Here is a 25,967-nt window from a genome sequence, read left to right as displayed (position 1 = left end):
ATATACATAATAGAGCTGGAAGGAACCTTGGAGGTCTTCTAGTCCAGCCCCCTACTCAAGCAGGAGAACCTATACCATTTCAGACAAGTGACTGTCTAGTCTTTTCTTAAAAACCTTCAGTGATGGAGCGCCCACGATTTCTGAAGGCAGAGCTGTTCCACTGGTTAATTGTCCTAACTATTAGGAAGTTTCTCCTTAATTCCAGGTTGCTTCTCTCTTTGGTCAGTTTCCAACCATTGTTTCTTGTCCTGCCCTCTGGTGCTTTGGAGAATAATTTGACCTCCTCTTCTTTGTGGCAGCCTCTCAAATACTGGTATCATGTCGCCCCTGTTTCTTCTTTTCTTTAGACTTTATATATAGACTTTACACACACACACACACACACACACACACAAACACACACACACACGTGTGTGTGTGTGTGTGTGTGTGTATGTCTACCCCATACACCTGGTTTCAGCATTATTGGTACTGATATTTAATTTTTATTTCTTTGTCAGTTACAATCAATCTAAATGATTATGTGGTATGATATCTTCTTTAGTATTGCTACAGCATTTAAATTACAATAAGTAAAAACTGAAAGAAAAATGCCATGCTGATCAACATACTTCATATTATCCAAACATATAATTTAACTCTTGAGCTTTCAGAAAACAAAACAAAAAGAAAGACAAACAGTAGGGCTTAAAATTTAAGAGTGGAAGAGTTGATGGAAAGTACACCATTCTCCCTGTTTTCTCTCAGCTTCTGTGATTGGGTTTCATATATATTCATGTATTTTCCAGGTACATAATGTTTAGGACTGATTCAGATCAAGTTTCAAATAAAACCACAGAGAAAGAGCACTACGGGAAAGATGGCTTATTACAAAAATCTCTAACTTCAAATGAAATGGTTCATGACTGCAAGGCAGATGAGAAATTTTTGATCCTCCATATGTTACTAACATCAGCTCCCACCAGCCCCAGCGAGCAAGGGTGCTCCACTGGTGATAGAAACAATTTATCAAGAACTTCAGCAGGTTAAATCATTTGTTTCCAGGACTGACGCACTTTATTTGGATTCTATTACATCCCCTTAGGCAGCAATCATATGCATGAATATCTAAATAAACATCCCTGAATACACTGACATTTAGCTCTGAGAAAACACATATAGGAATGCCCTGTAAACAGTGAAGATTGTTCTCCTCTGCAGGTGTATTTAGGGATCAGTTGTAATAAAGAAGTGATCACGGAGTGTGCAAAAGCTACCTTCTCATTCCAAAGACCCCTTCCACAGAATGTGATAAAATTATGATGCTTTGGTTTTAAAGTTACAGAAGTAGTAATAATAACACCAAAGATAAAAATCTTTTCTTCAAATAACTTTAAGCAATAGGGAAACAGCCATAGAAAATGGGGGCATTTCTATCCAGTTCTGTTTTGTAAGTTGTCCATCAGGGTCGTTTTAAAAAAAAAAATCATGTATTTAGTAACCTACTAAAAGATAAAGTCGGCTTAAAGGTTAAAATGTGTACTTTTTGGGGGGAAGTCTTAGTACTTTATTTATTTATTTTTGCAAGAATAACTTTTTTATTTTATTTTAATCCAGCACATAAACCTAAGGCATCTAAGAATTCTATTGTTGTAATAAATTAGGATGGGTCCTTTGAATCTTTTAAAATATGAGTGGAAAATGGAAACAAAACATATTTAAAATGATTCTGCTCCTCTATGTCTTGAGATATTTTTTTTTCCATTTAGGGTTGTTTTGCTTTTGGTGGGGATGTGGTGGATTGAGTAGCTTGCAATGGGCCCCACAACTACCTGGGGCTCAGGCAAGACACTTGCAGCCTGAAGAATTCTCCAGATTGAAGGAGAATTAATCTATTTGGGCTCCAGGCAGCTGTTCCTTGCAAGAATATTGTGAAATGGAGGTTTTGCGATCAGCTAGTGCAGGAGTGACAAACTCGCCGTGTCATGTGATGTATTGCAACTTTTTTCCCATTGCCGGAGCTGGGGTGGGCGCAGTTTCGACATGACGCATTCGGCCCGTAGGCCGGCAGTTTGACACCCCTGAGCCAGTGAACCAAGTGACCGGGAGGCCAGATTCTGACACTAGATCCAACTCTCCATTTCTTAAGCTGTATTAAAATGTGGTCTGGCTTCTTAGGACAGAGAGATCACATTCCAGAGGACAAAGAGACAGTGGAACTTAGATAATTTGGTCAGGAGAAAGAGAGTTGAAAAGCATTCTCCTTCGCAATTATCAGAGTATATCTATAATGATGCTAATAGTTGCTTGAGTTTGCCAAAATTGTTATCAGGCCCCAAGAACCAAGAACGACATGTACCATTACTTCTGAGCAGTTACCTTTATTGTTCCTCATCTACAGATAGAAATCTTGCTAAACTAAATTGAAGATTCTTTGCAGCATCTCCAGTTCAGGCCAGTATTATGATACGCACTTGAGTGTCATCAAGATATTGAACCAACCTCTCCCAGTGGTTTTATAGAATGGTAAATTCTATAGGGCCAAGTCCAATGGCACTGAAAAATGGAGCAACCAAGGGCTTGACCACTCACACCCTATGATTACTAACTGGAATTGCCCACTTGCCCACTCAAGTATGATTGGAACCACTGTAAAATGGTTGATCCCATTCCTACCTGTTGTAGCAGGATACCATGGTTGATGATGTCAATGTCAGTGAGGGGCCCAACAGGATGAGGAAGGGGATACTTCATCCAAGGGCTGATGAAGGTTATCCATGTGCATGGTTCCTCGTGTATGGATGGTGCTGCCCACTTTGCATAATTTCCATTGAAGCCTTTAACTCTTCACAAACATTAAATATGGTCCAACTCTGCCAAAAGTTTCTTTTACTGTAAATAATTAGCTCAGCAATTGCTTTAACACCTAGTTGTGAAAGAATTAGTGTATAATTTTGATGCACCTCCTTGGATAGCTTTACTAAGCTCACATAGTATGGTGTCCTCTAACACTGTCATTGGACTTTGGGTGGTGTTAAACAATTAATAAATATGCCTAGGAGTCTAGTTTCGTACTTAAATGGCATTTTTCTTTTCTTGATCAGAGACAACATAATTGAAAACTTCAAATTGTATTTTTGATCAAGAATAAAATAATGATGTTTTCCTGAAATCTGATTTTGTAGTACCAACGTCTTTAGTACTTATATAACAAGACAGAGTTTGTACCAATAAATATGTTGGGTGCTTCATGATGCATACTACTGGTTACAGTTCATAATATAATGGTCAATGTCACATGAAGAGTCGGTAAACAATAACAGACTAAAGAACTGACTAAAACATTGTAACTAGGCAAAAGTGGGAAGATAGTGGATTCAATTAAATTTTCTGACATGGATGCAGTGGGAAGATTTAGAAGTTCTTACATCATCAGACTTTGGGCTGCTTTCATTTGAAGTCTGATGCTTTGACTTTTCTAAGCTTTGGCTTATTTTTTTCCCTTTGCTTCTTGATTTACTGTTTGCTGTTATTGTCACACCATTAGGTTGCATGTCCTCATGTGTTTTCAGGTAACAGGTTTAGAACACAATTAAAAATAGATAAGTCAGTAGGCAATTAATTTATAGTTTTATAAATACCTGCTTTTTCCACATCCAGTGTCAAAATATAAAGAGCCATTGGATCTTAATTCCTAATATATTTGGTCTTGTTCATTGCCCATTTCTTTGAACCTTCAAAGAAAATCACGGTTTTTGTAATAAATTGATTTTTCAATTTACTATTAATTTTACATCAAAAAAGTGGTGTCGGCTAATAACTCTGAATGTTGCATAATGCAAAGGTTTATAGCCCTTATAATTGCTTTGTGGTGATTTTCTATTTTGATTACATTTTTAATTATGGTTAGTAGAGAGAACTATCTTTTTTTTAGGAAGGGTAATGATTACAATTAATTATATCCCATTTTATCAAATAGGCTTACCCTCAAGTAAAATGCAGTTGATTATATTAGGGCTTGCTCAACATATGTTATAACTCACTGTATACCCTGGGGTTTATTTCCAAATGAATACATAGAATTGTACTGTCAATTCTATCCCTGTTCTTAAAAATAGCATTTTCTGTCTCTGTAATAAACAAGTCTTTTATTAAAACACTCCCAGACAGTGGAATTGTACGCAGAAATCAGTTGTAAAGGTAGGGAGCAATTTATTCAGTATACATTTTAATTTGGGCATAATTAATTTTAATGCCATATAATTTTAATTTGGAACTGCAGTTTACAGATCCAAACATTGTATGTGATATTTAATGCAAAAATACTTTGAATTTTCCTTTGCAGTTTGGAACACAAAAACACCCAAAGGCACAAAAGTGCCTACATATGACTTAAGAAACACGAAACTGCATTATATGAGAGAAATAGCTTTCAAATCATTCATTTCTTGGAAAACATTAATACAAATTGCATATATTGCAGAATATTATCTATATTTTTGAGTTGCTTTTTTAAAAAAAAATATGATGCAGAAAATAATCAGAGTTATGACTGGAAAATGGAAAACTGGGGGAAATTGCCCATCTTCTAAAGTAGACACTGAATGGCTCTCTCAAATTCAGCATCTCCAAACAGAAACAAAGATCCACACCACAATTCATGTAGTGTTTGTGTGCATTTGGATTATATTCTTTACTTAAGAGATGAGCTACAGGGTGAAGAGAGAGATTATGCTGCTGCTGATAAACTGTTAAAGCTGCCTGTCCTTGCTGGGATGAAGGGGGAAGTTAAATCTTTTTTTCTTTTTTCTTTCTTTTCTTTCCTCTTTTTCTTTTTTAGTCCTTTTATCACACTTTTTTTAAAATTTTCCTCTGTATTTTTTTGTATCTGGTATTTATTTTTATTCTTTTCATTCCTAATTCTCAATACAATTATTTTTTTAAAAAATTAATGATTAACATATTAACATACCTTGCTCAGGGCTACTAAGTCTCTGGTTACATTCTATCCCATCCAGAGCCATCCTTGAGTAGATCATTGTGGGGCACTGAAAGACCACATATAGTGGGGAAGAAAGGCATGATTTTAGAACCAACAACTGAATTATTATCCTCTATAATTTTGATCCATTGTATGGAATACAGGTAGTTCTAGACCAGGGGTAGGCAACCTTGGCTCTTTTAGGACTCGTGGACTTCAACTCCCAGAATTCCTGAGCCAGCCACGCTGAGAGGAAAGGGAGAGGTTTCCAAGCTGAGCCAAGCTGGCTCAGGAATTCTGGGAGTTGAGGTCCATGAGTCCTAAAAGAGCCAAGGTTGCCTACCCCTGGTTTAGATTTACAACCATTCAATTAGTGATCGTTCAAAAGTACAGTGGCACTGAAAAAAAGTGACATGACCGTTTTTCACACTTACAACCTTTGCAGCATCCCCATGGTCATATGATAAAAAATTCAGATGCTTGGCAACTGGCATGTATTTATGACAGTTGCAGTGTCCCAGGGTCCTGTCATCACCTTTTGAGACCTTCTGACAGGCAAAGCCAATGGGGAAGCCAGATTGACTTTACAGTGTAGTACTAACTTAACAATTGCAGTGATTCCCTTAACAACTGTGACCAGAATGGTCGTAAAGTGGGGCAAAACTCACTTAACAACTGGCTTGCTTAGGAACAGAAATTTTGGGCTCAATTGTGGTCGTGCTTCGAGGACTATATCTTTCCTGAAAACATTGTAGGTGCCCCCCCAAACTAAGCATAAACAATGAAAAACACTTTTGATAAGTGTTACGTTAATAAGCACCTTCAGAACAGTAGACACAGTATAGTTATGTTTGGATCTGAAATAAGGTAATTGAAATATTGAAGCTAAGTATATAAAGCACAATGCCACAACTGTGCTGACTTACAGTAGCAATTGTGGCAGTCCCACACGGTTGCAAATGTCCCAGATCATATGATCGCCGTTTGTGAGCTCCTGGGGGCCTCCCCATTGATGTTGCTTGTGGAAAGCCAGCAATGAAGGTGGCAAATGGCAGTCATGTGATTGCAAGACTCCACAACATCATAATTGCCAGCCCTAGTTGCCAAGCATCTGAATGATACTTATGCGACTACTGCAACAGCAAGGATCTGTCTTATCCCCCTTATTCAACACTGTTGTGAGTTTGAAGAATCACTGAACAAAAATGGTTGTTCATTGAGGGGATGGGAATAAGAGGTTTTTTTTTTTTTTTAACATGCACTAGTCCCAAAATTACCAGCTCATTTGACACTCAGTGATAAGAACTGAAACTATTGAAATAAAAAAAGTGGGCAAGAAATGCAACAGACTGCAGAGTTCTCTGCTGAGGTGTTACAAAAAAAGGTTAAGTTCTCCAGGAAAACAGTTTCTCCCTTTACAACAATACAACAATAAAAAAAAAGTCTGTTTCTCTGGTGAACTTAACCTTTCTTTTCTTTTCTTTTCTTTTTCTTTTTTCTTTTCCTTTGCAACACTTCAGCAGGATTCTCTCTGTCTCTTTTTTTAACTTCTGTTCCATCCAGATGTTTTTTGCCCTTTTGCTTTTCTTTTCCTAGAGATGCTGTCCCTTCCTCTGCCCCATCTTCCTCCTGGGGTTTGTGTTTGTGTGTTTATTGCTGGATAGAGGGGCATGGACAGTGGTGGGATTCAAATATGTGAACAACCGGTTCTCTGTGTGGATGCCGCTTCTGGAAGTCCATTCTGGGCCTGGGCAACAAAGAATTAGCTACTGGTTCTGCCGAACTGGTGCGAACTGGATGAATCCCACCACTGGGCATAGACAAAAACTGAGTTTTTCTGTTATTTACAAATGTATGTTATAAATAAGATACCTGAAGCTGGGGGTTAGTTAATTTTATAAATGGGGTACTGTGCTTTGCAGGCAATTATTATTCATTTCATCGTGTATGTTGTATAAGAATACATAATTGTGAACATGCCCATATTTATCAGGTAGAAGGAGGTCTCCAGGCTTATTCTCAGGTGGCTGTGCAACTTTAAGTCAACAAAGTGATATTGTCCAGGGTTTTGTCCGGATCTTATTTTTCTGTCCGCTCTTTCTTCTGGATGTGAGATCATGTTAAGTTCAAAGTCCTCATTTTTAACTATGGTACTATAATATTAATGGATGGATTATAAATGTTATAAACCTCCTAGTGAGGGGAAAGCAATATAGAAATTGAAAAGACCAGTTCATGCAATATCTATTTGCATTTCAAAGAATTCCAAGTACCTGCATAGCATACAAGGCAGCTTTTTATACAGGGAACATTCTGCTTTAAGACTAGTTTGGCGACTTCATGAGTGAGGGTTTTCTGACAGTCATATGGTAGAAGCTCTTATGGATTTTTTTTTCTTTTTTCTTTGGATTGCTTGCTATAAATACACTGTAAGGCAGACATGTGAAACTCATGACGTTGCGTGATGTATCGGAATTTTTTTCCCCATTGCCGGCAATGGGGTGGGCGCAGTTTGCTTGTGATGTGTCCAGCCCGTGGGCCGGCAATTTGACACCCCTGCTTAAGGGCATCTTCGCCAGGAGAAGGAGTTTATTGAATCCAGACAGCAGTACTTTTACCGTAATTTGCTTCTAATGCCAAGGATAACTTATTTTTGCTAATTGCAATGAAATTCGCAATATATATCACCTGGCTAGCACAATTCATGTAGTCACATTCTCCAGGAGAATGTAGAAACAAGCAGAGCTGCTTCTCTGTGTGACTTTTGAGTGACATGGGTCATACCCCCAAAACAAATGCATGAGACTAGATCAAAACGTTTTTGCTCCAAACTGAGATAAAATGAAACTTTGATTATTTTAGGTTTTAACAATTAGAATAATGTTGTTATTATCAAAACGGCTTGAAATGTTGAGAAATGTGAAGCAAAAGGTTGAGGTTGTAATTCGTTTTTTTGGGGGGGAGGATATTCAGTTGCACTGAAAGAAGTTGGAAGTCTCTGCTTTTTTTCTTTCTCTTTGCAGCCCTCTCTTTGTTTCTCTTAGCTTTTTAACTTTTGTTTCTTTTTGTATTTTTATCTTACAGTAAACTTTAATAAAATTCTTAAAAATAACCCCTTAATGTTGATTTCATTTACAGTTTCAGTTACAGTTAGTTAAAATATATTTCTAAGATTAATCTATGTAGTCTTTTTCCTTCCATCAGTGAAAAATTATAAATGTTTAACGTGAAACACATAAAACACATTGCAGTATTTCTGGATTGAGGGAACCTATCTGCTCCAGAAAAGATGCGCTATTCTCCAAATTTTTCCATTTTCATGCCTTTTCACTAGCAGATAGACGTACTCAGGCGGAAGAGTTTGGAGAAGCATATACATTTTTCAAATTTCAAATATGCCTCAAAGTGTTTTTTATATACAGATAGTGTTCGAGTTATGATTGTAATTGAGCCTGTATTTGTGATCATAAGATGTGACAGTCGTAAAGCAGGCCACCATGTGACCAGACCCAATTTTATGACTTTTTTACGATGGTTGTTGAGCAAATGCCATTGTCATTAAGCGAATATTGCAGTTGTTAAGCAAATTCATAATTCACTATGGGCTAATTTTGTCTGGAAGCTGAAGTAATTTACAGTCACATGATCATGGGGCACTGCAATCAGTTGTAAAATGTGATCAGGGGTGTACTTTGGAATATAGCTTGAATATAGCTTTAGGGAAGGGAGGGGTGTCATAAATCGAGGAGTACTCATGTAGTCTAGAGTACCCACGTACTCTAAAGCACATGTAACTTTAATCAAGAAGGAAGAGCTGGATTTTGATAAAAAGAAGTGTGGCTGGTCTTCAATTCCCCAAATGCATATGAGGAAGGGGAAACGGATGAAAATGTGTCCTTCAGCTGCAGCCACACAAACCAATGTTGGTTTAATTAGAATAGGATTAGCTTTAATTTTCCTTTAATAGTTCATGAAGTCACCTTTTGCTTTTTACCAAAGACTGATGAGGAAGGAATGGACTTTAATATACTGAATTGAAGGAAGAACTAAAAAAACCTAACTCAGTCATTCATAAGAGATAGGTACACGATCCCAATTTTTAAAATTAAGCTTAAGAACCAAATAGAATAGGAAAATAGATGAATGGGTAAATTATTGACCCTTATGCAATATATCTGCATAAGTTCACTGATTGTGAGATTTGCACAAATTTCTTAAAGTCCAGCACTTCATGGGAAGAAAATATGGTGGTTATTAAAATGAGCATTGTGATCTTTTAGGGTTTGATGTGGCATGGATCACACTAAGTGAAAGTGTATTGTATTAATAAATAAGAGGAGTTGATAGACCAGGAAACCAAATGGTTAATAAGTACTTACTATTCACAACTCATCCTGGAAAGATTAGTTGTAACTTGGCTTGAGTAATAAAATATGCCTGAATGAAAGTGACCTTAGATAGAGATCGTGATCTCAGAAAGCAAAGCAGGGTCAATCCATGTTAGTGCTTAGAAGACTAGGCAGTCAGCTACAGTGGAAAGCTAAAAAAAAAAAAAATTCTGGAAGAAGTTGGCAATGGACAAGAGATGTTCTTAAAGAAGACAACTTTTTAGGTACCTTCCAGGTATAGCATCAATTTGGCGTGGGTTATGAAAAAAATAACAACTGGAATTCAGTGGATCGAAGTATACCTGGCATTAGTTTACAAGATACCGTTGGGTATACAGTAATAGTGCCCAATCCACCCTGTTGATTAATTCTAATGGAGTCTTTCAAAGATAAGGTTGAGGAATGTATTCAACGTGTAAATTGAAGGCATTTTCTCTGGAAATAGCTCACAGGTATATTTTAGCATCAGCAGTTGATGAGTCTGTGGAGGCCATTTTAAAGCTTGAGTCGTTTTAACTTTTTATGTTCTGAGTGTCTGAAAATAATGAAACTACAGAGTTAATTTATCTCTCTGCCATCATTGTGCCCCGAAAAATTGATTCTTAGAATGGTATTTTCAATAAAGTTCTCAATAGTGAGTTTTCCTCATAAGAAGCCTAGCAAACCAACATCAGGAGTATTCGAGCTGGCTGTGACCAATGCATGCTAACAGAGCGCCGTTAGAACCAATCGTAGCTAAGTCAAATGGATGCAGCTAAGATTCAAGCTATTCGAGCAATTATAGATAATATTCCTCTTACAAAGCCTGAGAGAGTGGATGTAATCGTTAGGTTTTTGTTTTTTTAAAAAACTAAGTCAGAATCATGTTGACAGATAGACTGCGGGTACCTCTTTAATGGAAGGTGTTTTTGCTTCTTGTCTGAATGCAATGGCAGGCAGGCCTCGTTTAAAGCAGTCCTTCTAAGGACCTTGTCAGTATTCCCAAGCAAATAATATTGGAGTAATTTCTCAAATGCAGAGGGTTGGGGTGATTTTAATCCAATCTGAGTTTGAGATAGCAATCCTTTGATTGAGAAACGTTCTTTGCCTATGAATTGATTATGTGGGGCAAGTCCATGTGAGGTGCAGAGTATAGCAGTGCAGGCAGTTTTTCGGGCCCCAAAGGTTGCCCATGTAGCATCATGTTCAGCAAGCTGCATTGGATACCAGTCAGTTTCCGGGTGCAATTCAAGGTGTTGGTAATCACCTTTAAAATCCTTCATGGCATGGGTCCAGGTTACTTAAGGGACCAACTCATTCCACTGGGATTGGGCCACTCCCCATGGGTGCTAGCAGAGGAGGCATGCTGCCAGGGTACTCTGGCTGGTGGAGTCCAGGAGAAGGGCCTTTTCTGCCATTGTGCCTGTCCTTTGGAACATTTTGCCCCATAGGTTGACTTCAACCCTCCCGACCCTCCATAAGAGCTTAAAAACTCTTGGGGCTCCACAGGAGGGTCTTCATGTTGGAGGTGGTTGATAGATTAATATCAGATTTCACCTCCCCCAGCTCATCCTGCTTCCTCCCATCCCGTCTTTTAGGTATGGTCTTTTCTATTTTTATATTGTTGTAGTATTTTATATATACAGTTTTATCTTTTAATATTGTAAGCTGCCCAGAATTACCTTATGGTAAGATGGGTGGTCAAGATAGATAGATAGACAGGCAGGCAAGCAGGCAGGATGCTTTTTACAGAATCAGGAATTTCAGTCAGTAGAGAAATTGCCAAGTAGTTTGTGGGGAAACACACATTTCAGTTCTTATATTACACCAGTACTAAATCATTTTCTGAGTTCAGTTCAAAAGATTACTTTTTACTTGCCATCTCTAAATTAGGGGTGTAAAACTTGATAGCTCTGCTCCTTCAAAAGAAGAGGATAATCCAATCTTTTTTATTTGTAAAGGTTGTTGAGTTTGTTTGGTTTATTTTTTAGTACCACACCTCCCTCTACTGATGAAATATCACACTGCAGAATTTTATTTATTTATGGAAGATGGAAGTGTTTCTTTCATTTATTCAAAAAAAAGGAGGGGAGAGGGCACTAGAGTCATAGTGAACAGCTGAAGAAGTGAGTGAACAGGAATTAGGGATGTCATCTTAAGACATCACTAAACAAATGAACAGGTAAGTTGGGAGGTGGAGGAAAAAGGAAGAACCCAGGAGAAGAGTTGGTGATGATTGCATCCTGAGTGCTGTTATCAATTACTTGTTACCAATGATGGTTTACTTACAGCGACTCCTTGCCTATTTTGTGTGATTGGGGCATTGCTTCCTGCTGAGCTAGGAGCAGCTTAGGGAGATTTATAAGAAAGCTAGTTTTAGAGAGCAAATTTACTAAGTAAATTTGGAATTTAGCACCTGGAAGAATAAAAATAATTTTGTAAGAGTATGACAAGGAAGGGATCCCTTGCTCATTTGTTTGTCCATGTGAGGATCATGGAGATGGAGAGAATAGTTAATAATAATTAACTTTACTTGAAACAGTTTACATTCTGCAATGATACGTTTAACACCATCAAACAAGAACATCTTGTTATCCCAGGTCCTAAGGCAGGACTTGCTAGGTGGATAAAAATGCCAGCCTAGCCTAAAGATCTATGGGGTCAAAGAGGCCATCTATGTCAAAGTTGAGCTGCCCTCTCTCAGCAGAGATGGAGGGATCCGACATCATCTATCTCCAGTCTATAACACAGTCCTTTCAGCAATTCCAAGAAGGCTCCACACCCATTTGCACAACTCAGGTGACCCTGACAACACAGATAAACTTCCAGGTGGCCTCAGCAATTCTCTAAAATAATGCAAATGACCAGCTGTCTGCAAGGAGTATAAGTCTTTCCATTTCCCATCATCCAGTCAGAGCTGAAGAAGCTTCTTGGATAATCTCACAATACATGGACAATACAATACAATTTCACAGTTGAAACTATAGTTTTCAATTGAAAAACAGCAATCTAAACCAAGTTAAATTAAGAAATGCAAGGAAATTCTTGGAAGCTTGGGATTCAGACAAATCTGCCATTAATCAACACAAAAGAAAAACCACATTTACATGCCATTCAAAACAGCCAATTAAAAAAGCTAATAAACAATGACCAGACCAAAAACACAGCCTCTCCAGCAACCTATACTCAAGTAAGCAGGGATTAACATCAGACAAAAAAAAAAAAAATCAAGCAGAAAATAACACTGTCATTAAGGAGCTACCAAGAAAAACCCCTACCCCACTAAACTGGTAGGACAAGCTACTGAGTACAAACAGGGAGAAAACTCCACACTCTCTAACACTCACATATCCATATTTCCAACATAAATTTGAAAGACCTTTTTACATTGTAGACCAGGTTTCTGAAGTTATAGATTAATTTTTAAATCATGCATACATACCAGCCCATCTCAGAAGCAAGTGATTATGAGCAACATACAACAAGGTTAAAAACAAAATAGTCATATTAATATTAAAGAATATTAAATGTTGAAAAATAATTTCAACATTTATAAGGTTGAAATTATAAAAGACACAAAAAATAATAAAAAGAGATTACGTGATGAGGTTAATTACGCTAATTAAGTTATAACATAATGTAAATGTCATTCCTTTAACTATATATTTTCTTACTATTCCATCAGTATATTGTATTCTTAGCCCATTTTATCATGCAGTCTTTTTCCTGTCCTTATTCTGTTTCAAATTTCAATAACGGTTCATACATTTTAGCAATTACATGTTCATTTTTTTGTACATACTGTAGTTCAACTTCATTTTTTTTTTTTTTTTTTGCTGCTCAATTCCAAATGTCTTGTTATCTACCTTAATGCTGTCTCCTAACTGCACATATGGAAATCATTGAAAACTAAATCCCACTGCAGGTTCAACTATCTATATAATTTTAAAGGTACTTTGCCCTCTTTCCATTTCTTATATGTGTTCTTTTTATTTCCTCCAACCCAATTAAATGTGGAAAAGGAACTGTTTGGTATAATAGAAAAAGCTGAGAAAAAAAAAAGATTGAATTTCAAAATGGAACATGTTATCTTTGTCTTACTCCTTATGTTAGGAAGGTTTTGATGAAACAGAATAATAATGTATCAACAGAATAGTTCATAAAATATCAACCGGATGTGGAAAATCTTTCAAGCAGTCTGTGGATATGTTTCTTCCTGGCAGTCTTTCTTAATTTATCTTGGCTATGTGGTTCCATATATGTGTGTGTGTTATGTTTGTGTGCATTTTTAAAAATCTTATAGAACTGCAGAAAATACTTCGTGATACTATAAGATTTTTAAAAATGCACATACACATACATATACACACAGACAGATACACAGAAATACATGGAACCACATAGCCAAAATGCATTAAAGCAAAAGGCCTTTCTGTTTACTATATGTGTTGATGTGCATCTCTTTATTTCAGAATCATTACAACCAGCTCTTGCACTTAATGACCCTCACAGCATCCACACAGTTACATGATCAAAATGTGGGCACTTGGCAACTGGGCATGTATTTAGGACAGTTGCAGTGTCCCAAGATCATGGGATCACTGTTTGTGACCTTCCCAGTTTCCAACAATCAAAGTCAATGAGCGAAACTGGATTTGCTTAATGATTGTGTGATTCGCTTAACAACTGCAGTGATATGTTTAACAACCATGACAAAAAAAATGTCATAAGCTCAAGCGTGACTCACTTAACCACTGCTTAGTGACAGAAATTCTGCTCCAATTGTGGTCATAAGTCAAGGATACCTGTAGAGCAACTAATTATTTCTCATTTTCATTTCAGTGTGGACTTTAGGGGGTATAAACATAGCAAAGATAGTACATTATTCCCCCACCGCCTCCCCCATGTGTGCACATACAAACACACATATGCTTCTTATTAAAAAAAAAAGAATAAGTTATGAATCCATTGGTCCAGAATAAAACATAACTTACCATGTCAAAAGCACACCATCTTTTAATAAGGTCTCATTTATGTTAGCCAGATGGGATAATAAGGATTATTCTGGAATTAAATCAATGCTAACCATTTCCTTGTTTCAATGAGCTAAAGTAGCATATCTGTATAGTTGTGTAAAAACAATTTTTTCCCGGTCACATTTAACAACAAGATTCTCTGATCTCAAATTCCAAATACTTAAGCTGGAGTTCTTTTTTCTTCTTGAAAGCAGTCTTTTGTTATAGCTGGATAGACTTTTTGTTTTGTGGATAAATTCCTGCAGAGAATGTAGTTATTGGAGATTAGCAGACACAGGGTAAACACATATGGCATTAAGGAGAAACAGGGTAGAATTCTTACAAACTACAGGAAATAATTTTAGACAACTGCAGGATGTAAAATTGAGGATTTTTATTTTCTGCTGGTATGAGATATGTTTTGTACTCTTAGCTTATGTTTGTAAAAATACCTCTAATTGTTCTTTTATGTTTTATTTCTGCTGTTTAGTTATAATATTTACATATATATGTAGACAGTTTTGCTACCCATAGGAAGACCGCCTGATCAGGGGTAGGCAACCTTGGCTCTTTTATGACTCGTGGACTTCAACTCCCAGAATTCCTGAGCCAGCATGGCTCAGCTTGGAAACCTCTCCCTTTCACCTCAGCATGGCTGGCTCAGGAATTCTGGGAGTTGAAGTCCACGAGTCATAAAAGAGCCAAGGTTGACTACCCCTGGCCTGGGTCAAAGGCAATGTTCTCCCGGATCTCATAATTTTTGGACTTGAAACTACAGTAAAACTGTACTGAAATAGTAAGTTTCTGGAGTGGGGTGCCTAAAAATATGGTAAAAATATATATTCTTATATCAATCCTTCTGAGATTCTGTGTATTTCCTTTCTTATTGACTAGAGCAAGGTTTTTCAACCTTTTCACTCATTGCACCACTTTTAGTATATGGCAACATCTGAGTACCACCAGTCGCCTAGCAAGGTGTCAAAAACTTGATGACCAAAAAAAAAAGAAAAAGAAAAAAGTGATAAAGTACAGGTAGTCCTCAACTTACAACAGTTCGCTTAGTGACTGTTCGAAGTTACAATGGCACTGAAAAAAGTGCCCCCCAAGCCACAGCCAAGCAAGACACCTGCCTGCCTGCCAGGCGGCGCTCTTCCTCCTATCCGAGGTTTTCATTGTTGTGAGCATTTCTGTTGAGAATTGGTAGTGGGGGTGGGGTGGGGGTGTTTGGTTTTTATTCCCCTCCATCTGCTGGGTGGTTGCAGCAGGTTTTGGTCACTTCACATGACCCTGGGACACTGTGACCATCATAAATATGAATCAGTTGCCACTGATTTACAATTAGTCTTGTAAATCACAAGACCCTGGAGATGCTGCAACATTCCAGCTGATCAGCGCTTCTTCTGGGCTCAGAAGAAGCGCCAGGATCAGTGCTGTTTCCCAGCTGATTGGTGCTTCTTCAGGGCTCAGCAGAAGTACCAGGATCAGCGCTGAGCTCCAGCTGGAGCTTGGCACTGATCCTGCCACTTCCACTGAGCCCTGACAGCCCTGCAGCTCCAGCCATCTCTCACTCAGGCTTGTGTGGTGCTACCACCAGTTCAGTTCATTCCCCTCCCCCGCTACCACTTTTCTAGGATGGTCGCATACAACTTGCCAGGTGCCAATGTACCACAGGTGGTAACCGTACCACTGGTTGAAAAGCCCTGGACTAGAGAACACCTAGTGACTAGGATAAAGTTGAAATATTTCAGAGCTGATTCAGATGGCTACATAAGAAGCAATGATGAAAGTTACTATTTTTTGCCTGGAAACTATTCTTCAAACACTTCTCTTCACCCCTAGTTAGTCACAGCCCTACATATTCATGAATGATTTTGACTTCTACTTTGATTTAATACTGAAAATTATAGAACAGGGTGTTCCATATCATAAGGATTAAGTGAGGCCATTAATAATTAGGAGATAATGTTGTGTCTATGATACTTTTGGGTTGTGATGTCCTAAAGGCTTTTATAATACTGTACATCAAAACAATTGCTTCTGATTTTGGAAGTGAAGACATACAGTATTTTTAAAATAGTTTTAGTAACAGTGATTATATTAACATTGAGATTGGAGCCAAACTGTTGTGATGTTAGGGGTGTCATACAAGAGCTGGTAGTACTGTTTGGCTGCTGGAAAGAGTTTTAGTTTCCTAGTATGGAGGGATAGATTATATGCAAATGGAATTTAAACGGAGAATAAAAAAAAATCATCAAATAAGATGAAACAGCTACCGTCATGCACAAACCTTGCTGTAGGAATTGCTTGGTAAATTTCCTCATTTTATGAGTTGTCTACTACAAAGCTTCTATCTCTATTACTCCCTTTAATTAATTAAATGTTTGTTTCAGCGCTTACTACTAAATTATCCAGGATGAGTAATATTAATACTATTTATAAAGCTTTGGATATCCTGGAACAAAACTTTTGGAAAAAAATAGAGAAACACTTAATTTTATGGATCTATATAATTCAACTTAAAATACTCAAAGCACTCACTGTTTGAAACTTAGATATGAAAATAGATTTTCATTTCTTGTTGAGAACTACATTATTCTCAATCAAATATCATCAAAACCTCTTCTGTTTCTAGAGATTGACTTTATGGGAAAACAGTTCCATCTGCTGGATACTAAGGGTAAACATAAGCTGTTCTCTAAAAATAGTTAACTTATATAAGTTTGTACTGATATACTAGAATGTATTAGTCATACAACATTTCAGTTTTATTAACCCATATTTTACTGTTATTTTGATTCTTTTCTCCAATATTCTCTTGTTTACGTTCTTGTATGTTTTTTACAAGTACAACTTGTATTGTTTTTCCTTTATTATGTATACAGTTGTAATCATTTGAAATGATTAAAAATAGTTAAATAACAGAAAAGGACTACTATTAAATTTTGCTTTCTTTTTTTCCAAAATTGCTCATTCTTTAGGTTTGCCTTCCAAAGTCAGCTCATAGTTCAGGTTTTTTAAAAATCTGATTATACTAGGGTGAAATAAGTTTGAGATTCAGATTCAGAAGGTAGAGAATTAAAAAAATTCTCTAGGTAGGAAACTAAATGCACAGATTTCTACTCCATTATTCATTCCTCCTCTCACTCCCACTTTCTTCATTTTATTAGTACAGTGTTTCATTTTATTTTTTTGTCTGGACAGATCTTGATCTGCTCTCTTATCTTGCTGAGATTGAAGCTTAGGTAGCACCATTATTAATACTCAATTTCAGTATATTTGATCTTGTATCATCATAAATTGCAGTTGCTTTCATTATAAGACGTATTTCTTATTGGCAAAGATAAGTGCTTTGAAATTACCAAATTTTGTCAAATACAATCATGAAGACTTTGCATTGACCTTTCTCTTGTTATCCTTTTAGCGTAAGTATGCCGATGGGCGTTCGTTCATTCATTCATTCATTCATTCATTCATTCATTCATTCTGGATCATATAGAACATTTGGGTTCACATTGGAACATAACACGTCTGACTCATTGAGATAATTCCCTGGTTTTTGATATCCTTCATACATCTGCAGATATCTATAAAGAAAACTATGGTGTGGATTATTATCTTGTTTTGGACTGTGAGAGTAATGGGGGAACTTTGTTTAAATGGAAATCCAGATATAAATATTTAAGTTGTTCCTTCTGTGAACACTTATTGAACTTTTGCTGATGAATAAAGGGACTTGAGGATTTAGAGACAGGTTTATAGAAAGATGGTGAGATACAGAATGAAGATATATTTATTTTATTTGGGGGGTGGTGCTCCCCTGCATTTTTATGTGCACACACAAATGTTTTAATGTATTAGGTTGTTGTATTATTCTTATCTGTTTGATATAATCCTTAATACATTTTTTTCTTTAAAAAAACCTTATATCACTGAAATCAGTTATGAATATGAAAACTGCAACTCTATATGTGTATATTGGTCCAATTTAGATCATATTTTTAAAAAACAGGGATCACAATTATTTGTCAGAAAATTATATTGAGATATATTACAGGTAGTCCTTAATTTACAATCATAACTGACCCGGAATTATCATAAAACACGGCAGTCATTAAGTGGGTCATCATGTAACTGCACCTGATTTTACGGGGTTTTTTTGTGGCAATCAACAAGCAAACACAGTGGTTGTTTTGTGCCAATAGGTGTTTTTTGCTAGGAATCAGAAGTAAATGGTAAAAACTGGCAAAACCCACCAAACTGCAGTCATGTGACCATGGGACACTGCAAACGGTCATAAATGCAAGTCAGTTGGCAAGTACCCAAAATGCAACCATGTGACAGGAGAGGGGACTATGGCCATCAGAACTTCGAAAATGGGTTGTATGTAATTCTAGGAGGCCTGTTTTAACTTCAAATGGTTGCTAAGCAACCATTAAATGACTACCTGTGTGAATGAACATAACAGAATCATAACATAATTAATTATGCTAGCGACACTTGATGTAAAGAATGAAAATTTTGTTACATTCACTTCTGCAATACATTTTCAAATAAGGAACTAAATATATTGACAATACCAGTAAGCAGTTAGTCAGGTTACAATGGCAATTGGGAGTGGAATTTCCATCTTAAGTGATGTGAAACACAGAAACACATGTCTGTCTTTCTTAACAACAGAGACCCTACAGTCCTGGTTGCCATTATAACCACAGGACCACAGGAGAGCAAGCTGGGGGTGGGGGTTACCATGGGGGGCAGACACTCCAGAGCATCGAGATGCTGCAGCAGTGTCATGAGGGGTGGGTGGAATTTTTAACTCCTGAAAAGCTATGGAATTTGGGTTAGTTTCATCCATATTTCCATATTTATAGTTTTTTCTCTTGCTGGGCTATTAAACAAATACTTTAGAATGCCATAAAGCGAGACAAATTTCTCCTTCAAGATATTTCATAGTAATAAACAGCATTTGTTTTTGTAGGAATTAATTAGCTACTGGTAATTTGACAGTAGCATGCTATTTAAGAGCTTTTTCAGATTGTATTCTAAGAAAGCTAATTCTTAATCATTTACTCTAAAGATTACGTATACCATGCCAGATAGGATGATCAGTGCTCAACAAGGTTATAAATCAACACCGCAAGGCAGATACCCTCACATGAAACACCTCATTGTTTCTTTTCTGTAACTCCCAGGTACGCTCCAAAACCATTTTGGAGTATTGAGGGACACCACAGAAGGTTTTATGTGTGCTGTAGAGTGATTGGGAAGGGACATAATTTCTACTAATTTGAAAATGGTTTCTGTCTTTAGAAGAATGGCTTTTTCTACAAATCTGTCAGAATTTACAAGTTTGCCAGAAAAGAACTTCTGTTGAATGATGATCAGAGGTCTCCAACCTTTTGGGCACCAGGGACTGGTTACGTGGAGAGAGGTTTTTTTCACGGACTGGAGGGGGCGTGGTTTTGTGTGCTGCCTGCATCCCATGGATGGGGCTTTGCTTGTTTGTGCAGACTGGTTGCTGGCATGCCATGTCCCGGTACTGATCCACGAACCAGGGGTTGGGGACCCCTGCATTAAAGACTACACTAGATTATTCAGTTGGAATAAGAAACCTGGAGTAACCAGAGAGCAATCTGTACATGTATTATAATACAAAATATATACATAAACACCTTGGTATAATGTGTTGAACTCCAGGTTCAAACCAACAGGTGGTCCTTATTTAGCAACTGCCTCGGACAGCAATCATTTGCAGTTACAATCATGATGAAAAAGTAACTTGTGAACAGTGCCCACATTTATGAACTTTGGGGTATCTATATCTTCCCCCTCCTCCTGATAGCACAGAGATATTACCTATGCAAACCCAATGCATCCCTTAAAAAACATGCTAACCACAAGCTAGCAAGCTTAGCTTTCCCTTAAGTTGATTAGAACCTTCTAGCAAGCTGCTGCTACTTCCTGATCCTGACAAAATCCTAACCAGTTTCACACGAAAGGCTTTTCTTTGCCTTGTGAGTTGCAACTTGAGCTTGCTAGGCAAACAGCTGATGCTAGTACATTGCTTTCAATGTGTATTCCTTATTGTGTGCTTGAAATCCCTTCCTCTCCAGCATACGTAAATACAAAAATTAATTCCTTTTTTGTTAATCATTACAAGGCTGGGGTGAACATTCCAAAGGGTGAGAGAATGGGGGGAAATGGCTATAAGATTTGCCCATTTTTCCATTTTTCCTTGTGAGTTGAATTCTGGAAACGTATTTATTTATTTATTTTATTTTAATAAAATTTATATGCCGCCCAATCCCTAGGGACTCAGGGCTGCGTACAAAATTAAAACAATAAATATAACAATAAAAATAAGTGCATTCATACAGCATGTCCCAATCGTATCCCAGCCCCCCCGGGGACATCAACCCCAGGCCTGCCGGAACAGGAGAGTTTTAATGGCTTTCTTAAAGGCCGGCAAGGTGGGAGTAGTTCGAATCTCGGGAGGAAGTTGATTCCACCACATCGGAGCCACCACAGAAAATGCCCTTCCCCGAGGGCCTGCCAGCCGATATTGTCTGGCCGATGGGACCTGAAGGAGGCCCAATCTGTGGGACCTCACCGGTCTTTGGGAACTATGTGGCAGTATGCAGTCCTGTAAGTAACCTGGTCCTAAGCCATGAAGGGCTTTAATGGTGATAACCAACACCTTGAATTGCGTCCAGAGATCCACAGGAACGTAACCCTAACTCCTCTCACACTTGATTGATAAAGGGAAGGAAAACTGAAGTAAAATTGTAAGAACTGTCATGGTCACATTATTTTTCCACTTAGTAACTACTTTGTTTAACCATCAAGTTGCCAGTCCCAATTACAGACACTAAATGAGGACTACCTGAACTCCCATACAAAGAGGCTCACAGAGTGACTTAGAGGCAAATCATTCTTTCTCAGACTCAGACTAAACTCACAGAATTGTAGCTGTTGGATAAGTTGGAGAAAGGAGTGCTATATTTATTATGCTGAACTCCTGATGGTATATACATATGACAAAATATTTGAACAATAGCACGACAGTAAGGCAACAGCATTATTTATAGTGTTTATGCCTTACTGACCTAGAGATAATATTTATAGTTTACTGTAAAATTTATATAATTAAAGCTAAAACTGTGCCTTTGTTTTGTTTAAAGATACTGAATATTCTTTTTTTTCCCCCTAACAACATAGGAGTTGTCAAAGTGGATTATGGAGATGTATCAGTCAGAAAAGCCTTGAGAGAAAATTTGAAATGTAAACCATTTTCATGGTACCTAGAATATGTGTATCCAGATTCTCAGATTCCACGTCGCTATTACTCCCTTGGAGAGGTATGAATTGAAGGGGCAGGGGGGTTGCATAAGAATTTGTTTTTAAAATGAAAAATATCTCATATATGCAAGTGTAATTTAGTTTCAGGCCAAATTTATACTCAGTTTATACTCTGAGACTAATTACAGTCTGACCCTGTAGACTAGAGGAACTTTGCTTGCATAGACTAGGTGCTTTGCTTGCATGTGAAGTTCTGCTCTGGTCCAAGTAGCTGCAGTTCCATCTGTTCCAAGACTTGACCCATGGCTGTGTCTTTATCAGCTTTCCTTCAAGCAGTTTCATGGCTTCAAGAGGAACTGATCCAGCACTTGCACCATCAATTATTTGCTCAAGCCTAGAGATCTCGAGGCAGATCCATTAATTTCAGGAAAATTGGGAATCACTAAGATCATCCAGGTCTAAGATAGGACAGTTAAAATAAGTTAGGATTAAAAACTAAGATAGGACCATTGTAATAGAATCTCACCTTAACAGACTAATTGAATGGAAGGGGCTGTGTTACTGAAAAAGATCTGCTCAACTGGAGAGTAGGGCGTTACATTGTCTGCATGAGGATATGTTCACAGAAATGAGGCAACTGATGTTAATTGAGCAGATTTCAATAATATATAAAATCCATTACATCAAAATTTGCAAAGAGAAAGTTTCACTGCATTTATATATAAAATAATGAATATAGTTTCCAGATCTTTCTGGAATTAAATGTCTCCACAGATCTTCCCAAGAGGATTTAGGACTACTGGATTTATTGATAGTCATATTTGCTTTCTGGAGGAGCAAGGATGGAAGAGGTTGTGATGACTGAGACCCTTCTGAAACTGCTCTTCTTTTGAAGCATTCTATATTGCTAGATAACTTTCTCTAGTAATTTTTTACTTTCTTTCATTTTGTTTTTAAGCAGCAAAAATGTTTTATTTATGATCTACTGTGTTTTTAAAAAAGAAAAAAAATCCCCAAAGCTTGTATGGATAGAGAAATGGCATTAATCTCTTAGAAATGTGAATGCCCAAAACTAGATATGATCCACCAACTTACAGAGCAGTTGGTCAAATAACATTTTAAGAAAAAAAAATAATAATATTTAAAGAATATTTTAAAAACAGAAGCTTCAAGTAAGAGAAATAATTGCACGACGGGGCATATAATAGATGGATAGCAAAGTCAGATGAGTAAAGGAAGGAAGTAATAGTTAAAGAGTACTTTACTTTTATCAGTAAGCACTGGGTTTCTATGGAGAGGGGAGGAGAAGTTCAAACAACTGTGAAAGAAACCTTGACTGCTTGTCAATTTCATGTAACTTTCTAAGGAATTTCCCCTATCTAGGAATAGATTATATAGGACAGTGGTGGCAAACCTATGGCACGCGTGCCAGAGGCGGCACTCAGAGCCCTCCCTGGCCCCACCAGCAGCAGGTGCCTCAGCAGCAAATGCCTCAGGCCACCACTGCTGCCCAGAGCAGGAGCTCCACCCAGCACAAAAGAGGTGAAGCGGCCAACTAGCAAGCTCAAGTAGAGATGGTAGAGCAGAGGTCACCAACCATTGTTGATTGGTGGATTGGAAGAAAAGGGAGGGGGAAGCATTTTACATGCATGCATACGTGCACGGGGCCGCGAGCACACACGTGCTGCAAATGGGGCGAGGCTAGTGCCTGTGTGATACTCACTAGCCCTGCCCTGTTCTTGCATGGTGCAGGGCCTTGTATCTGCACCCCACGGCATGGCTGTTTTTGCCCCTTGCAGCACGGTGGCCCATTTTTGCGTCCCTGGTTTTTGTGTGCCAGAGGCGGCACTCAGAAGCGCCTCCCTGGCCCCACCCGAGGGTACCACAACGCTGATGCAGCCCTGGCACTTTGCGATAAATAAGTGGGTTTTGGGTTGCGGTTTGGGCACTCTGTCTCTAAAAGGTTCGCCATCACTGATATAGGATATAGCAGGGTTCTACAACCTTGACAACTTTAAGACTTGTGGATTTCAACTTCCAGAATTCCTCAGTATGTGGAGACATCTATGGCTGATGGAAGAATTCTAGCAGTTGAAGTCCACAAGTCTTAAAGTTGCCAAGGTCGGAGACTCCTGGGATATAGCAAGACTAACATTTGCATTAATCATTTATTAAGAACAGGTCAAAAGAAATAAAGGGGTTATATAAAGACATGCAATGTGTGCTAAATAAATTTACTGAGAAGAAGGTCCGAATCAGTATTTAGCATTGCAGATGTCAGTCATTTAGAACAGGGGTCCCCAATCCCCGGTCCATGGACCAGTACCGGGCCACGGCATGCCAGCAACTGGTCTGCACAAACAAGCAAAGCCCCATCTTCAGGATGCAGGCAGCACACAAAGCCACACATTCTCCGTTCCGTGGAAAAACCTTTCTCCACATAACGGTCCCTGGAGCCCAGAAGGTTGGGGATCTCTGATTTAGGTTATGCCTCAAGGGTGAAAAAAAATTAAAAGCTTCAGACTATATCAAAGATGACCCTGACAGAAAAACAAAACAGTGATTTTGAATATGTTTCTGGTATGAAGTTTGCACATTGATGGAAATATAACAAATATGAACGTGGAATAAGATATTTGTCAGCAAAAATATACATTATTTTGCTCTACATAGGCAAAAAAAATCTGAGTAACTTACAGAAAATCATATATCCTAGGCTTTATACAATCTGTGACACCTATTCCTATATAGTTCCCTTTCCCCCTTTCAGATTTCATTTTTTAAATTCATTTAATTAACTTTTTTTTTTACTGAAATGAAATCTTTCATTTCTGTAATATTCCATTGCTTCAATGTATGGGAAAAGGAAAAGACATGAGGAGAAATCAAGACAAGAATGAAACAAAAACATATTAGATTTCATAGAGGAGAAACAGTAATTTTTAAACACATTGACCACACAAAATTATATTGATCAATCTTTCCATTATATTAGAGAGAGATTATTCATAAAATGAAAGAGCATATGGTTGCTATCATTTCAGTGTACTGTAATAAATATTCTCCACTTTATCAGACTGATCCACCTCCTAAAAGCAAGAACTGAAATCAGTCTGGTTTATAGTTCTGTTAGCATCTAGATCTTCTGTAGTATTATCATATAATAATTACTATTTTACTCAGTTAGATATCTTTTTGACATTCTGAAGTGAAAATTACGAAGCATGAAATCTTAAAGCTGCTGGAAGGAAGTCCTTAAGTAGTTTAATGAAGCTTGTCCAATTTTTACTTAATAAACGAATCCTAATCAAGTACTGTTTTTCCTCCTGAGAAATAGATATTTCATTTTATATTCTTTTAGCTCTCTTTTAATAAAAAGTTAATCATTGAAGTCCAGATTCATAAAAAGGATTGTCCAAGTACTTAGGCAAAAACTTCCTACAGTTCAGACATTGGGTATGTTAATATCCATTTTTTTAAAAAATATTTGGAGTGGAAAGACCGTGGGTAGCCTAAATATGTATTCACATTTTATTTAATGGGCATTTCATGAGAGAATTTGGAACTCGTTCATTACTCTTAATGAAAGAAGTGGAGCAAAATACGATATCTTACTTTAAAGCTGAGTTTATGCTCCTTTTTTAACATACTCACATTTAAAAGAGATTTCCATGTGATTACTCTTCTCAGTGACTGTTATTTCAAGTAGACATTTTCAGCTGCATAAAAAAAAAATCCACAATTCTTCTCCATATTTCTAAAAGGATGATCATTATAATCTGCCGTTTATGGTTCATGCAACTGTAAATGTAAAACAGATTTTAATCTTAGAGCTACAAAAGAAGAAAAATACCACACAGAAACACCAGCAATGTTGAATAAATTTGTGTGGTCAAATTTCCAAGCAAATGGGAGGACAACATTGGAATGGTCTATCTTGAAAGATTGTTAACAAGAAAATTAAAAGATAATTTTTTGCCTATATCTGCTTATATATCCCTACTTGCCAGACTAGCCATTTTTACAGGTAATCCTCAATTACCAACCATAATTAGGACTGGCAGGTCCACTGCTAAGGGACACAATTGTTAAGCACAATATAATGTGATTGCACCGACTTACAGGGTCAGTTCCATCAGGTCTGACTGCAGGTTATTAGAAAAATCAGTATAGGTCATTAAATGTGATGTCACATGACTGCGACTTGCAAATTCCTGCCGGCTTCCCCATTGACTGCTTGTTGGAAGCTGGCTGTGAAGGTTGCAAATAGTGATCAAGTGACCATGGGATGCTGCAACCTTCATAAATGTGCCCCTGTTGTCAAGT

The 25,967-nt window shown here is 37.4% G+C and overlaps 1 protein-coding gene and 1 long non-coding RNA gene across 5 annotated transcripts in view; one reads left to right on the top strand and one right to left on the bottom strand.

Moving 5' to 3' along the window:
* GALNT13 (polypeptide N-acetylgalactosaminyltransferase 13) overlaps window positions 1–25,967 on the top strand; it is a 226,767-nt gene that overhangs the window by 174,509 nt on the left and 26,291 nt on the right. For all 4 annotated transcript variants that reach the window (XM_039335415.1, XM_039335413.1, XM_039335416.1 and 1 more), the window contains exon 9: window positions 21,561–21,700. In XM_039335415.1, coding sequence (XP_039191349.1) covers window positions 21,561–21,700 — 140 coding nt within the window. The remainder of the gene's footprint in view (window positions 1–21,560; window positions 21,701–25,967) is intronic.
* On the bottom strand, window positions 397–6,698 carry LOC120304619. The gene is made up of 3 exons (XR_005555777.1): window positions 5,887–6,698; window positions 4,952–5,027; window positions 397–3,713 (listed from the first exon to the last, which is right to left on the bottom strand). It is a non-coding gene; the product is annotated as an uncharacterized LOC120304619 (long non-coding RNA).

Source organism: Crotalus tigris, unplaced genomic scaffold (assembly GCF_016545835.1).
Source record: "Crotalus tigris isolate CLP2741 ecotype Arizona unplaced genomic scaffold, ASM1654583v1 scf7180000017641.3106099, whole genome shotgun sequence".
In the NCBI taxonomy this organism is placed as follows: Eukaryota; Metazoa; Chordata; class Lepidosauria; order Squamata; family Viperidae; genus Crotalus; species Crotalus tigris.
This window is presented reverse-complemented; position numbering and strand designations above follow the sequence as displayed.